General features: G+C 45.5%; 1 protein-coding gene across 2 annotated transcripts in view; it reads right to left on the reverse strand.

Annotated features, from left to right (window-relative positions):
* Positions 1–16,692, reverse strand: part of LOC119179842 (uncharacterized) — a 193,886-nt gene that overhangs the window by 111,983 nt on the left and 65,211 nt on the right. For both annotated transcript variants that reach the window (XM_075869874.1, XM_037430960.2), the window contains exon 6: positions 5,390–5,480. In XM_075869874.1, coding sequence (XP_075725989.1) covers positions 5,390–5,480 — 91 coding nt within the window. The remainder of the gene's footprint in view (positions 1–5,389; positions 5,481–16,692) is intronic.

The following is a 16,692-nucleotide window of genomic DNA, read 5'->3' on the forward strand; positions in this document are numbered from 1 at the left end:
GACGGCAACCGGCGCGAAATGCGACATGCTGCATTCCGCGCCGATGCGTTACCCAGACAACACTGCGTCTCCCTCTTTTCGTGACGGAAGGACGCCAGACGCGCTAAAACGCGCATGCGTCAGAGCATCGCAGCGTGGCGCGCGCCTGCGAATATATGGCAAGTTTAGTGCCTGGCGTGGCATCGCCGGCGTGACGCCACGAAATAAAATGCCGGCGAACACACACACCACTCCACGTCGAAATGTATTGGCGCCTTGACTGTAGCATGTAGTCATGTTCACACATGACACGCATCCTATGATTATCATGTTTGTACTAGTCACATACCTTCATCATTCATTGGCAGCACGTAATGCCAAATTTGGCATATGTGAAGCTAGAGAAACGGCCCCGAGCGCATCATGAGTGCGGCATGTAATGACGTTACATGACACGCATGTCATGTGTATCATGTTTGGACATGTCATTTACATATGTTGTTCGTTGGCGTCACGTAATACTGAATTTGGTACATGTGAAGTTAGCGAGACGGCCACGAGTGCATCATGAGCGTAGCATGTAGTCATGTTGTTACATGACACGCATCACATGATTATCCTGTTTGCGCCAGTCACATACCTTCGTCTCCCATTCACGTAGTGCAATACCAAATTAGGTATATGTGACGCTAGTTAAACAGCGGTGAGCGCATCATGAGCGTGGCATGTAGTCATGCTGTTACATGACTCGCATGTCACGATTTTCATGTTAGGGTCTGTCACTTGTGTTTGCCATGCAATCATACCATACCAAAACAGTTATGCAGCATGTGATGTGACCGAAACCACCGCAAAAGCTGCAGGACCATGAAATGTAAATCATGACATTCATGACATACATGTCATGATTTTCATGTTATGACTAGTCAAATACCTTCTTCATACAGTCATGTTGTGCCATACCAAGTTTGGTATTGATACCATCATCGAAACAGCCAGGAGAGCTAAAAGTCATAGGTGGCTTGATAGATAGATAGATACGCTCAAAGTCGCTGAAGTTCACTAAGAAATGCTTCGAATTTAAAGACTGCTACCCCCACCCCCCTCTTTTTTTTTTCATGCTGGAGTTAAGTTTAGTCATTCTTTATTGGCGCTTAACCTTCCCGCCTCATAGCGCACTCCCATGTGCCGCGCAATACGGTGTCTTTGGAATCCTTAAACGAAAATTGAGCTGTATTCGCGTAAGATTGAGCAAGCATGGCACAAGACAAGCATGGCACAAGAACCGCAAAGGTGATGTTTGCTGAGGGATGACAATGCTGCATCGGGCTCCAAGCAAGCTCCGGGGAATCGTTGTGTTTCGCCGAAGTGGGAGCGTGTTGAAACACGCGCAGAACGTATTCTGCAGTCAGTGGGGGGGGGGGGGGGGAACTCGGGCACGATGCCGTTCACTTGGTGTGCTACTACGAGATGCTCGCTGTGCGAAACTTGCGTTTCTGCGATGGTAGAAGCGACCAACGGAAGCGTCGGCGAGGTTTTAATTATTGGGTTGTGGGCTGCCACAAGAATGCGGACAACACCAAGGGACGCTCTCCAATTGTAAAGCTCTATCGGTTCCTAGGCAAGTCATGCCAGGGAACCGAAAACTGAGCCCTGTTCGCTGAAGATTGAGCAAGCATGACACGAGCACCCCAAAAACACGAGGCGAGCAAATCAACTTAGCTTGCAGTAGTTGAAGCTCCGCTTGCTACCTCGCGGCAAAGTCAGCGGGCCATGCTCCCACAGCACGGAGGTCATTGCTAAATCTTCTCAGGCAGTTTAATGCCATGACCGTATATGATTAGTTCTTATTTATTTTTTAGCACGCCGCAAAAGTTTGCACATGACAGCTAGTACACGGCTGCTACTGCTAGATACCATGTCAAAACAACAATTACAGTGGACTCCCATTAAACAAAACTCGATTCAATGGGAAAGCCGCATAAACAAAACTATCCAGGGACATTTGGTTGGTCTCCTATATATTTAACCATAAAGAGTTTCAAGTAATCGGAACATTTTTTTTTTCTCTTACGTCGGTTAAACGGAACTAAAACGGGCAAAATCCATGAACGCTGGAAGTGGCTACGGCCGTCTAGCAACTATGAAACAAATGCCAAAGTTAGCCTGGCCAAGCTAATCCAGCGATTGCCTATGTCCGCGCAGGCTGAGCAGCAATTGACGTCTCGTCGTGAACTTGAGGACAGCCTTGAGGAACCTATAGCTGAAGTTCAAGATGAGGACCTGTGCTCAGGTAGTGATGAGATGGTGTGTGATCCCGAGCTCATATCAGTGGCTGACAGTGCAGCAAGAAATGCTGTCATCCTGTTGCAGCGCTACTTTTAACACGATGGTGGCACAGAGTTCCTGCCCAGCCTTTCAGCAATGCACTCCTACTATGTGAGAAAGTACTCGAACAGGGCCGAGCAAGTTGTTATCACCTCCTTTTTTCAGAATCAGCAATATTAGCAACATTTCTCTTTCTAATCAACTATAGTACGAAACCTTTTTGTTCAGTCAGCGACATTTGGTGCTTTTGAAATAAAGTCATATTTCATTCAATTTGTAAGCTTTGCTTAAATGAAACTTTTCATAAATGGAACAAAACAGGAGTCCACTGTATATGATTCTTATTAAGGTCAACACAGCACATCGACAGAGTACACGGCTTCATGTCGACAGAATAAAACTTCCTCAAGGCATACGTTGTACATGGTATTGTCACGGACCTATGAAATGCATTTAGCAAAAGATGATCGTCTTCTATCGTCTGTATCACTTAATGAACGCGATAAACGAGCTTTACTCTTTTTGTTATATTCACTTTTCGGAAGTGCTTGTCCAGCGCAGAGATCCTTTTGAAGCCACACTGCAGGCGGTACATTATGAGGCGAATCAAATGCACTGCACGCGCTCTGTACGAGCACGTAAGCGAGCGGCAGCATGTTAGCAAGAAGGGAAAACGCACCATAAAAATCCCCGATTTTTACTTTTCTACCAGAGATGGCGCCGCCTGTCCAGAGTTGCAGTGCCAAAATGTGTTTCTTTGGCATCTTTAGGAGCCCGATTTCTCGGTTCCCTTGCAAGGCACATTTGTCTAAATAAAGTAACAACGGCACGCACCCGCTGGCCCGACGACGGCACCGGATTTCTATCGCATGAGCCGTTGGCATAGCAACCAAAGTAGTCGCGGCAATGCACGTTCACAGCACGTTGAGTTAATATTTGTTCCCACAGTAAAAGCGACATACACTTCAAGCTTCAGTTTCTGAGATGCTAAAAAATTCATATTTCCCGCGAAGCGTTTGGTGGCTACGGCTTCTGCTACAACGCATTTTTGTCTTGAAGTTGGGTCATCCCGCCGATAAAGGTCCGCTGCGGTCAGCGGACCGATTGGCATTGTTACTTTATTTGGTCGATCGCTTCTCGCGAGTGTCCCGACCTAATAAGTATATGTCTTACACCGTAGGTTAGGGTTAGGGTCTACGCACCAAAATTCCTGGATTTATTGATTGTGCAAACACAGGTGGCCAACGTAGTCACCATTTCTCGCTGAAATTAGCACAAATGAGAAAATTGTGAGGCTGGTAGGGCATTTTGGCGCAGTGTGGCGCAATTTCAGCAAGTTTCATGGTTCTGGCGCAGGTCGGCACAAAAATGGGGAACTGTATCAAATTGACGCAATGGGCCCTGTTGCTGCCCCGCCCCCCTGAACTTTACTGTTAATCTTAATCAGCTCAACTGCACCCACTGCAAGACAAAGGACTCTCCCACGTTTATGCAATCAACCCTGACCTTGTCCTCTGCTTGCTGCTGCCACGCTATACATGCCAACGTCCAAACCTCATTACCTGCATTTGACTTGTACTCTTGAATGGGTATTTAAGAAAAACAATGAATTTGTTTACATGGATAAAGTGCCCTCCCAAAACCCTAATGCTGTTAATCTTACAATCATTCCGCTTATTATTTGAGGAGAAAAAAAAAGGTCAAAGAAGCATTTTCGAATGGTAAACTTGAAAGTGTATTGGTCATATTTTTCAGACATCAGCTGAACGAAATTTCACGAAACTTGGTATGCTAAGCCTCTGGCCCCATCATTAGACAATATGTTTTATTTTCATCAGTTAGGAACGACGCAGGCCCTAGTAAACACCATCAAAATTTACAAGTCAGTGCATTTGGTGCAAGAATTTCCAGGTGGCTTTGCCACTCACCATTTCCTTTCGCACATTTCCTCACTTGCCAAGAGTCTTATTGTAGGTAGCATGGCAATTTTCTAATCGTAAAAGGGTAATTTACTGATAGCAGAAAAAAAAAACCTTTCTCTCTTTAACAACCAGCAGCTATGTTGCTTATGCGACACTTATCCTGCCCGCTACACTCATAATCAACAAAAATTCGTCCCACATGGAACCAATGACTATATCAGCAAAAGAAAGTTTTTTTTTTCAACGTGAGATGGTCCCATTATTGGCATTTTTGGCTGGCGGCATCAGTGGCATATTCTGTGCACACATAAAGTGCTTTACATTCATCTGCGCCAGCCACGACATGAGTGCACGACACTGCGGCACCATTATAGTGTACTACAGCCCCGCAGAAGTTAACAGTGAAGCATGGTGCAATTCCAATAGCCTGGGCACGCTGAAAGACGACGCAGTGATATTCTATCATTGAAGGCATAGTTTACAGCAGGCGTTACTGCAGAACATGGCTAGACAGGAGGGAAAATGTGCATGAGCTTACATCGTCCAACCGCACTCGCACAAGGCTGCTTTTGCTGCGAGGATGTCACAGAACACCAAAAATGATGCAAAAATTACCATCAGCCTCATCGAGTTTGCACAGAAATGATGCAGCACAACTGCCTGGAGAACAGACATGCGCACGCTGGACATGCAGTGTCTCGCAAGTGTCTCTTATTGTTCGGTTTTTCTGTTTGCTCTCTTATTCCCAGTAGAAGGAGGACATTGGCAATTGTCTTCTGAATGGCGTACGTCTCTCGCAGAAGGCGCTGCTGTTGTAAACTCTAGTCTTCTGGTTCACACGTTTGTCTGGCTCATAGCAGGGTGTGAAACTCTGGCTGGAGCTTGACGTAACTTTCCTCCCACCGTCACGGTGCCAGTGCACCTCAGCTGAAGATGCCAGATGTTTTTTTGGAATAGCTTAATCGTCCTCCTCATACTGTGCAGAGCCTTTCATTGCATTGCCCCCTTAATCTTCCTTCTCATACTGTGCTGAGCCTTCCATTGCATTGCCCCTTCTGGTGCATTCCAATAAAGGAACATTTCATTGAAATAATGGCACTGTTTTATTTTTTTCACAAGTTTCTTGGAAGTTTTCTAACACCGCTTGAAGCTTTGCTCACCTTGAAAGAAGCCAGGCATCGGTGACCATCACCGTGGCAGCCATCATGTAAACTAGTTTCCAGAACCCAAAGAAGATGTCGGTAGCTGTGCCTGCAGACAAATGTGTGCAAAGAAAAGAAAACAAAGAAAAGTGTCCAATGAAGCATATCACAGCAAATAGCCATAAAAGAAAGCAAGGTATACAAACAGAATACAAGCACAGGACAAAAAAAAAAATAATAATTCATGTTGTCTTGTTCTGTTGTGTCCATGCTTGTAATTGCTTTTTTCTGTAATGAATTAATACAAACTAAGAGTAACTTTCTCTTCTATTCGTACAGTGAACCTTTGCTGCATACTACTGCACACATCGGAGCAACTATTACTCACCAATTCAACACTAGCAAAAATCCACAGTCGAAGGGCTTCTGTTTCAGCATAATAAGATACAGTTAAACCTGCTTATAACAGACCTCCAAATAACGAATTCCTGGATATACTGAAGTTTTTCTATTCCCCGCCGTCGCTGCATATAAGCACATGTATTTTCGACCTCTATGTAACAAAGTAACTGCGGGAGACAACCTTGATATAACGAATTTTCCCCACGGACAATCTTGGAATATCGCTCCTAATTTCGGCGTTTTGGTACGAGCATGCATCTTCCGCCACTGCCCCACCGCCGCCGACGTGCAAAGCGGTGGCGGCGGGCACGCTGGTTGCGTCCGCATGAGGCGGGCCTGACCCTTACGTGGCGGCGTTGCCCCCTTTCTCGCGGTCGCGGTCACATGCGAAAGTGTGCCCCTTCGCCCCCCCCCCCCCCCACTCCTAACCAAAAAAAAAAAAAAAAAACTGCTTTTGTGTGTTGGCAGTGCCACGCTTTTAGTTAGCATCACATATGTGGGGCAGCGCTGCATATGCAGGGCGCTTTCTCGAAGTTTCCGCGATAACTGCGTCTGTGTTCGTGTCGATTGCTCTTCGTTTTCGATGCTGTGCGCGCATGCATAGTTTCAGTGCGCGTGCATGGTGCGTCCTCCTACGAAGTTCAGCTTTGCTTTTTTTTTATTGCGATAGCAATTATGTATATGGCATTTTTGGCTGGGTTTTTGCCTCCGCCTTCATTCATTCTATATGTATAGTATACGTATACGTACCTATATATATCGAAACTCAAAAAAGAAGCCGCCCGCGCTCGGCGCTCAGGTCGTCATGATGTGCCGACTGGTGCTTATCTCCCACGCGTACTTTGCCCCGAGAATGCGGAGGGGGGAGGGGGGTTAGATGCTTATGCACGCGCGCTTATCCTTCGGTGGGGAGAATCGCATGCCTTCGACTTTGACCAGAACGATTGCGTTTGCTTTTTTTTACACAATCCCTTTGCGTTGAAACCACACTGATACCCGCCGCCAGCGATAGTGACCACCCTTAAAATCCAAGTTCATTATTGCTACTCGAGCGATCCCCCCCCCCCCCCTGCCCACCTCCCCATGTTGTTTCATGCTCGTTTAAGACAGGTGGTTTACTTTCTGTTTGAGCATTCGATGGCAGTTCCAACACGCGGGATATGTTGCGCACTTTCCAGGCAATAGGGATCCGCTGACTCATTTGAATTCTGCTTCAGCAGCGCTCGCGCGCTTTTACCTGCTTGTGAAAGTTATTATGCGTGGAGGCATGTTGTCAATTTGTACTTGTTGTGGAACATGGCGGCGACAGCAAGAACCCACCGAGAGTGTCTATATAGTTGCTATCACAATAATAAGGCAGTTTTTTACTGTAAAATGAGTGTTTGGGGATAGCTCTGCCTTCAGTTCCCCTTTTTTAATTTATTTTCTAAATTTTCGTACCGAACCTGCATATAACGAAAACCTCTTAACGAATTTTTTGGGAATTCTTCAATTCCCTTATATCCAGGCCTAACTGTATTTGGTACAGTCGGACCCATTCATAAGCACACTTATGCTTTTATATGAATGTCAAATATGCGAAGGCAATAGTGTTGACCTCGTATTGCACAAATTCCAACGGGGGCGCCGTCGGTTGTGAGCGAAAGATCATCAAAATGTGATGATTAATAGGGTTTTCTGGCGCAAGGCCCTGGGTGGCCAAAGAGCACCATTTATGGTGATGTAATGTTGGCCTTCTCTACAGAGCATCGTTATACACTTTTGATGGTAGGTGTACAATGGCTGTAAAGAAACCTAAAATCGCGCACTATATGGAGGCATACAATATGTGTATATAGGATAAAATTATGACAGTGACACATAATATGATCTATGGGTGTGATATGGTTGATGAGTAAGCATGATTATCTTCAAAGAAATTAGCACAATGCACCCTCAAAGTCTTTGAAGCCCAAAGGCTGGGAGGCAGGTGCTTTCTTTAATTGGTCCCCCGCAGTCATAATCTCAGCTAGGAGCGACGCTATGGGATACCTAGAAAAATTATGTCAGAGGTACTATCTTTACGAAATGCAAACAGTGCTTGATATGCGAAAAATGGTTCTCTGCCTAGCAGGGTCAAGTGGTAACAGCCGATTGGTTTATTAATGGAAAATGTTGAAAACCTCTAGTTCCACGCATTGCAATAGGACATTGTGGGGGTCCCAACACCCCTTGTAAAGTTGTTCGCGCCTCATGGCGCACATGTGTCGCGCATAGGCCGCATTTGGGGTTCACAACTATCGAGCGGTAGGTGGCCTTGTGCTCGCGAGCATTTGTATCACCTACATCATCATCATGGTTAGATGAATGGATGGATGGATGGATATGGCTGTACTCTTTAGATCGGGCGGTGGCTAGTGCCACCAAGCCGTAATACTTAATGAATCAAAAACTAGATTTGTTTTTTTTTTCCTTAATTAGTGAGATTGAGGATTCGTACTTTGCAGTGAAGGGTTTAGTTTTCACTCGTGCCTTGACTTTAGCCACCAATCAGATAATCTCCTTCTAGTTGATTCTACCCGCTTAAAGTCTATTTTGCGCTCACTGTCCCTAAAGCCCAGTGCTTTGAAAAACTCTGCGCCATCATCCTGAACTATAGGGTGAAGCCCTTTACAGAACATTATCAAGTGTTCGGCAGTTTCTTCTTCATCTCCACACGCACTGCATACCGTTGTCTACCCCTTCGTATTTAGCCCGATCTGTCTTTGTTCGCAATACTCCCGTCCTGGCCTCAAACAGTAGAGAACTACCCTGAGTATTATCATAGATCGTTTCCTTCGCAATTTCCTGCTTAAAAGTTCGATAGATCTCTAGTGCGGACTTCTTAGTCATGCCAATGCTCCACATATGGGTCTCGGCTTCCTTCACCTTCTTCTTAACCAATAATTCTTTTTGGTTTGGCCCCCTGCTGTTTTCCAAATACTTACAAGTCAATTTTCCGGTTCGCTTCCGCCATTTTGTATCGACATTCTTCATGTACAAGTAGCTGAATACCTTCCTAGCCCAGTGCTCCTCCCCCATTTCTCTTAATCGCTTCTCAAATTTTATCTTGCTGCTAGCTTCCCTGCCCTCAAATGATGTCCACCCCATATCACCTTGTACTCCCCGATTTGGTGCATTCCCGTGAGCTTCTAAGGCAAGCCTTCCTATCCCACGTTGCTTAATTTCTAATCTTGCTTGAACTTCTGATCTCATGCACAAGACCGCATTGCCGAACGTCAGACCAGGAACCATGACCCCTTTCCATATTCCTCTCACAACATCATACCTATTGTAATTCCACAGTGCCCTATTTTTCATGACTGCTGCATTCCTGTTACCTTTAGTCGTCACGTCTATTTCGTGTTCCCTTAGGTACTCGGTCCCATTGCTTATCCATAGGCCCAGATATTTGTATTTATCTGTTATCTCTAGCGTGACCTCCTGTATTCTAAGCTCACTACCTTCATTGTCATTAAAAATCATGATTGCTGATTTTTCCTTACTGAATCTGAAATCTAACCTATCTCCCTCATTATCGCAGATGTCCATCAAGCTCTGCAAATCTTCTTTGTTGTCGGTCATTAGCACTATATCATCTGCGCACATTAATGCTGGTAGTGCCTGATCAATGAGTTTTCCTTGTTTGACTAAAGAGAGGTTGAAGCCAAGTCCACTCCCCTCTAATTTGGCCTCTAATCCTTGTAGGTACATCACGAATAATAAGGGTGACAGTGGACACTCCTGTCTAAGTCCCCGTTTCACACAAATGGGGACTTAGACTCTGTGGGCTTGGATACCTGTTTTTCCCACTTTATAATTACCTTGTTACCTTTATAGATATCCTTTAAAACATTAGTGACTACATCTCACATGCCTAGTGTGTCCTGTATTCCTCACAATTCCTCTCGAGCCACGCTATCGTGCGCTCTCTTGATATCCAAGAATCCTAGCCACAGGGGCCTGTGTTCCTTTTCTGCTATTTCGATGCACTGCGTCAGTGAGAACAGATTGTCTTCCAACCTCCTGTGTTTCCGAAACGCATTCTGCAGTTCCCCGAGCACCCCCTCACCCTCTTCCATGCCTGCAGTCTTTCCTTTATAATCTGCATCGTCAGCCTGTAGACCACTGATGTCACTGATATAGGACGGTAGTTGTTTATGTCAGCTTTGTCCCCCTTTCCTTTATAGATCATGCTCATCCTGCTAAGTTTCCATCCATCGGGAACTCCTCCATCGATTATTATTTTGCTCACTGCCTCTCTCAAAGCCTGCTTAGACTTCGGACCTAATGTCTTTATCAGCCTAATTGGAATGCCATCTGGGCCTGTTGGTGTACTACTAGGAACCCTTTTCTCAGCCCTTTCCCACTCCTGTTGTGAAAATGGAGCCATTGTGCCACTTGATTCATCCTTTTCCATATTGGCGCATAAAGCACTTATTTGTTGAAATTTTTCTGTCACCCTTGTTCTTATATATTCAATAGCAATAGAACGGTGGTGCCGGCAGTGACACCTGGCAGCAGGCCTTAGTGGCAGCACGGATGAGAGAAGTGGGTCTCTTTGGCAGGTAGCGGTTAGCGTGAACGGTTGTCTCTAGCAGTGGGTCTGCCGTAGGTGGCACTGCGGGCCGTCTGCGGTGGGCCTGCGGGTGAGCCCAGCGTTGGCGATGCCGCCTTGAGTGTGTTCTTGTGTTTGTCATGTTGTTGAGTGTTGTGGTATATTGTGTAAGGTTGTTTAGCACGTTGAACACGATTCATATTATAATCATTCGGCTGACGATATTGTCATTCTAAATGTAGTGAAATAAATGTGTGTGCTTGGTTTGGTGGTCCGACCGCGTCTGCTGTGTTCATTCACTCCAAGAGAGTGGAGCTCTCCATATCGAGACCCCATACTGGCTGCCCAACGTGGAGCTCTCCGAGCATTAGACGAATTTTCGCGGTTCTGTAGAAGATTTTGTTTGAGCCGCGGAAGTGTAGGTATAGAGTGACTAGGGGGACTTTCATTGCTAGTGTCAGCGGTGTGCTTTGTTGAGAGCGAGGAGATCGGTTTTTGTGACGTGGTTGAACTTGTCGGCACGTTGAGTTTTTTTATTTTTCTGCTCGCAAGTGTTTTTTGTTGTTGTGGTTGCTTCTCAAAACTGTTGTTTAGTGGGTGCGAGAACCGTGCGGTCTGCATTCCGGGATGAGCAAAGGTTGGAGCACGTAGATTTTAGGCCAGTTCCGAAGCGAGTGAGTAAGGAAGCCTCGTGGGTGGTCTCATTTTCTGTAAATAGCTTATTCTATCTTTTTGGGCTCAGAGAGCCAGGTGTCGTTGCTGTCTTGTCTTGCGGCTCGATGCTGGGGCGTCGTGACACCGTCCGGGACGGTGGGCGCCGATCGCTCGGTAAGCTGCTGTGTGCGGCGAGCTAATGGGCCATTATACAGAGTGGACATCTCCTTGCGCCTGCCTCTTCTGCGCCTAGGCTGGGTGCTGGGGGGATGCTGGTAGTTGTCAAGCTAACCATCAGGCCTAAGGCCCTGCGCAACTGCCCGTCGCACGTGGCACAACTAGGAGGATCGTGGCATTGAGGTGTTGCACTCTGCTTCCCTCACTTCTTTTTTTTCTTGAGATGCATAAGTTAGGAAAAGCAACCTTTCTTTTTGTTTTAGGTGGGTGTCTCAGCCGCCGATGTATCAAATAGTAGTACTGACCATCCTACCATGTGGGCGAGGAGCCTGAAGCTACCTCCACTTTGCCCTACTGCATTGCTCATTTCGAGTGTCTTCAACGTACTCAGCGGGAGTGATATAACCCGCGGCTGGCTGTCTTTTGCACATCGTCAGCGCCGCTGGCCAGGAATGCGGTTGAGACGTCGGGCGATGGACATGCCTGGGACGTGCGCAACTGCCTGCAGTCAGGTGCCCTCGTGAGTGCTGGTCGCAACCAGAAGACGTGTCGGTGCGAGTGACGGTTCCTCACGCCGACAGCAATGTTGCCGCTGCAGGACCGGCACTGAGGTGAAGTCGTTGAGCCGAACAGTGCAGCAGTGTCGCACTGCGGGCAGAGGTGTCGTGGTGCACGGACATTCATTAGGGACATGTCACTTTTAGTTAGAGCTTGTGTAGCTGACTTCTTCTTTTTTTTCTTTTTTTTTTTTTTTCGGGATATAGTTTGAATTAAGGTTGGAAAGAGGTTGAGGTTCTAACACCCCTTGTAAAGTTGTTTGCGCCTCATGTCGCACGTGTCTCACACATTGGCTGCATTTCGGGTTCACAACTACCAAGTGGTAGGTGGCATTGTGCTCGCGAGCGTTTGTATCACCTACATCATCATCATGGTTAGAACGGTGGTGTCGGCAATGAGGCCTGGCAGCAAGCCTTGGTGGTGGCACAGGAGAGAGAAGCAGGTATCTCTGGTGGGTGGCGGTTGATGATCATGATCAAAACTTTATTACTCCCAAAAAAGGGGACCGGCCAAGAGGTCAGTTACGCTGCTTAAAGGAAGTCAGCAGGGATCCCTTGGGACACCGTGGCCTCCAATGCGCGTGAGATTCCCCGGCGTTGCTGTGCCAAGTCAGTGATATGCAGAAGGGACTCCCACGTATCTTCTGTGTGAGAAGCATCAGCGTACTGTGGGCACGTCCATGCCATGTGTATGGGAGTGGCCGATTGTGAGCAGTATATTCCTTTGGTCACTTACACAGACATTCCACAGCACTCCAGACTAGGCCGTCTCCACTATCCTCCAGCTCATAAAGGCCTCCCTCGACGTGATGCCATCCTGTGGAGCAAGCTTCAGACAGGCGTCTTTCCCAACCCCTGGCTTTATAGCAAGGTATACCCACACCTCAGGACATTACACTCTAAATACTGCTCACAATCTGGTGGCGGTTAGCACAAAGGGTTGTCTTTATCGATGGGTCTGCCGTAGGCAGCACTGCGGGCCGTTTGTGGTGGGCCCGCGGGTGAGTCCGCGGTGGCGACGTCGTCTTGAGTATGTTCTTGTGCTTGTCATGTTGTTGAGTGCTGTGTGTAATGTTGTGTAAGGCTGTTTAGCGTGTTGATCACGATTGATGTTATGACAATTCGGCTGACAACATCATCGTTCTAAAAGAAGTTAATTAAATGTGCGTGTTTGGTTTGGTGGTCTGACCGCCTCTGCTATGTTCGTTCACTCGAAGAGCGTGGTGCTCGCCACTTCGAGACCCCACAACATGAAGAACAGTTAGAGGCTCACCACATCTATCACACAAAGGTGGATTTCCACCGAACAAAAGGTATTGGTGTGTACTATGTGTGTGTTCTACTCTAAGTCTGCAAAGTGTTATTTCTGTGCAATGTGACTCAGATAATTATCAAGACGCTTGTTTACAAGATGTAGCTTATTTTGCTTTTCTTTATCCCATAACCACTGCCAATAGGTTTTCAGCTTCCGTTTTAAAAAGGGCTTAAGATCTAGCACCTATGGGTGTAACGAAATCGTTATCGTGGGCGGATGCAGCTAGCTGGTCCGCCAACACGTTCCCTTCAATCTCGCGGTGTCTTGGCACCCAGCACACAACGACGCGCTGTTTACTGCATAAATCGTGCTTAAGATTGAGCAGAGAGAAAAAAGGATTGATTGGTATGCTTTTCTACAGTTTGCAAAGCTTTTACCATGCTTAGAGAATATGTGTATATAACTGCATTTGGGACTACGATCATTAGTTCAACTCATCAGGAGTTTGTCTTATCATAAGTGCCCCCTAAAACCACATTTTAACATGCCAAGTGCACTCAAATATGTTGCTTGAATACACTGAATGGAGTATACTACTCAGAATGGGCAGGAAAGGAACAAGAGAAAGCATTTATTTGGCTCAGCTTTATAAAAACTATGCTTTCAAGCAGAGTATTTACACTAATCTAAAAACTACTTGATTTCGAGAGTTCATAATAAATACGCTCATGAATAAATTGCTATCATGTTATAACAACAATACTGTAGCATGACCCTGTTTTCACGATTAGAAAAAGATGAAAAGGGAGAGACAAGCTCAATTTTCCTCAAAGAAAAGGAAAATTTATTTTCTTCTGGCTGTTCACCTTCTGATAGGCTGTTTTACTGGCTTTCCTATCACTTTTAGATATGCCTCCATTAGATACCGTTACATGGACAAATGCAATATACGCCAAGTTGCTTATGCCAAGATTTTGTTTGGGGTTTGGATATTCTCTTGTTTTCCGCCTGCAGTAACTTTTGCTGGACAATGTGCAGCCATCATGCGGTGGTGATAAAACTAACTTTTTTTTCGGAAGGCTGTTGGCAACACTGTTTCATTTTCTATTTCACGCATAGGGAATTTTCAGACTCAATTTGTCCGGAAAGATTAGTGTTGGATGCGATTTTTTAGAATTCAGATTGAAAGTTCACTCGCGCCTCTTCAACTGCTGCCATGGCAAGAATATTTTAAATCTATCTTCCTTGGAGAAGAGCAACGTTGCGTCGTGGACTTATTCACATGGTCTGAGCCAGTTTTTCGTGCTGGGCTGAGTGTCATTGCATGTATTCCTAATTTTCTTCAATTTTACGACGCTCGCATTATACAACGGTTTTGTGTGGTCCCGTTAAAATTGTATAATCGAGGTTTCAATGGTATTTCCCACAGAGCTATTGACAGCATACCACACTCTGCTTGCCTTACTTGACTTTGACTCTTTATCGCGGCCTGCTCTCAAGTTAGACAGATGCAGTTTTATCCCCAACGGCGACAGAGATCACAGTTGCCAGTTTTGCTTATATTGGCACATTTGGATTTCTTTTTTTTTTTTTCGCCAAGTCGCTACTAAAATCTTCCAGTTCCTTGTGTTTTTTTATTTGAATTTTTTCGAGGAAGCAGAAATAGTTATTTTTGTGATCGCCACATTCTCCAATAGTTCATTTATCGATGACCGAGTAGTTGGGTGTTGAAGCATGACATACATTAAACAAGCATACCTGGCATAGGATAAATTCGTAAAACCCCCAGAGAGAGGAAGGAAGCGGGAGGGGGGTTACTGACTTTTTTTAATTTGTAGCTGTGATATATTCGCCTTTAGCGACAAGCATAATCATGTTTTGCTGCTATAAGTCAAATTGATGCGCTGAATTATTTTCCCCTATTTTTGACACCAAAAGAAACAAAAAAAAACAAGAAAAACATTGCGAAAAACAAGAGGGGGGGGGGGGGGGCGTGTCCGAAACGCAAGCGCAAACATCGGCGTTGCGGTATCATAATGGCTTGGAGTGGCCGAACACACGAGGGTAGGGTTTCCACCTAAGGTGAGAGTTTCAAAGGGGGAGCGCGAATGCTCCTGAAACTTCGCGTCATCAAAACAACTAGCAAACAAATCAATTTCCGTCAAAACAACTCGCATATGTTTTCACACGTGAACATATACAACGGAGCAACTGGCTGCCGAGAAAGCGATGGTCAAAGCTTTGGCTTTGCTTTTTACTAGATTCTTTGGACAAGAAGGCCAAAACGCTTCTAGCCTTTTTTATGTCTTTACTGCCTTTAATCTACCATTGCGTCAGCCACATGCCCTCAAAGTTCATAGATTGCTATCGCATCGCCGCGATCACGGCATTGTGCGCGGCAGTTGCGGCAAATGGTAGTTATATTTTCAATCTCCATTCCTTCAAAACCAAGTCGTTTTATGCTATCTATGTTCGAAACTGCCACGGTCTTGTTCCCAGAGTTAGCAGAAAGCTGCGTTGCTTTGACTGGTTGAACGTTGGCCGCGCGCACACTTTCGGAGTTCTGTCAGAACGTTGTCGCCACACATGATCGTGTCGAACATAGAGAAATCTTCCTCCATGGCGCCGAACGACCCTGGTTTCGTCCACAGCGGTTGTGGCAACCACAACCACATGCACTGGAGAAGACAGTGCATGTGCTGGTCGCATGCGTACTTTTGAAGCTTTGAGCATGCTGCTCTCGATCAGCTTTCGTTCGATGGTTTCAGTACTAAAGTTAATATCACACACCGCGATCAGGAAAAGTGTGCAAAACATTCGAATTTTGGCCCAATGGACACATGAATTTGGCTGGAGAATTTCACGAATTCGTATCTGTCGCCGTTTCACATCACTGAGACTCTACTCCATGTTTAGGTGAATGCCTCTCAAATTCGTTTATAATAAAATGCGGTGGGCTTGCAAAAAGCCTGAATCGAACTGACCTGCACTTTCGTTAATGCGGTCAGATCTCGCACACAAATTCCAATTTCCAAGAGACAAACAGAAGAAATGGTCGAAATCCAGGAGTCTGCCAGACAATGCGGGAGACTTGGCAGGTATGCTATGATGATAACACCAATACATAATGTTCTCTCCTGGTGGCAGAATATAGCACAATGCTGTTTTGGTGGCAACAGCGATTAGCTATACGGCAATGCGTCATAGCCATTCACGAAGGCCACGCTATATTAATTTTTTTTTGTCGGAAATGAATGAAATATATTTTGTAAAATTTAAGGCAAGATTCGTGAAATTGTAAGTGCAGTTGAAATTCGTACATTTTACAGGAAAATCGAAAGAGTTGGCAGGTATAAACAAGTAACATTAATCATGCTATGACAAACGTGCACTCAAACGAATGGAGACCCCTGAAGAGAATGTTAAAAATATGTGCTTTCATTTATGGTCATGCAGAATTCACTGTACAAAACTGATGTGGCTTTTCAACTCCACTTTTTATTTGAGGGACGTTCTTTTTTTTATAATTAAGGGTGTTTTCAAGAATAAATTTTCTTTTTCAGGAATTCTCTAGTGATGATAATTCACTTCTTAGTTTCGTAGAGTCTAGCAACTCTGTCGCCAAGTAAACAGCAAGATTGATTGATTGATATGTGGGGTTTAACGTCCCAAAACCACTATATGATTATGAGAGACGCCG

The sequence above is a fragment of the Rhipicephalus microplus genome, chromosome 7 (assembly GCF_043290135.1).
Source record: "Rhipicephalus microplus isolate Deutch F79 chromosome 7, USDA_Rmic, whole genome shotgun sequence".
NCBI lineage: Eukaryota > Metazoa > Arthropoda > Arachnida > Ixodida > Ixodidae > Rhipicephalus > Rhipicephalus microplus.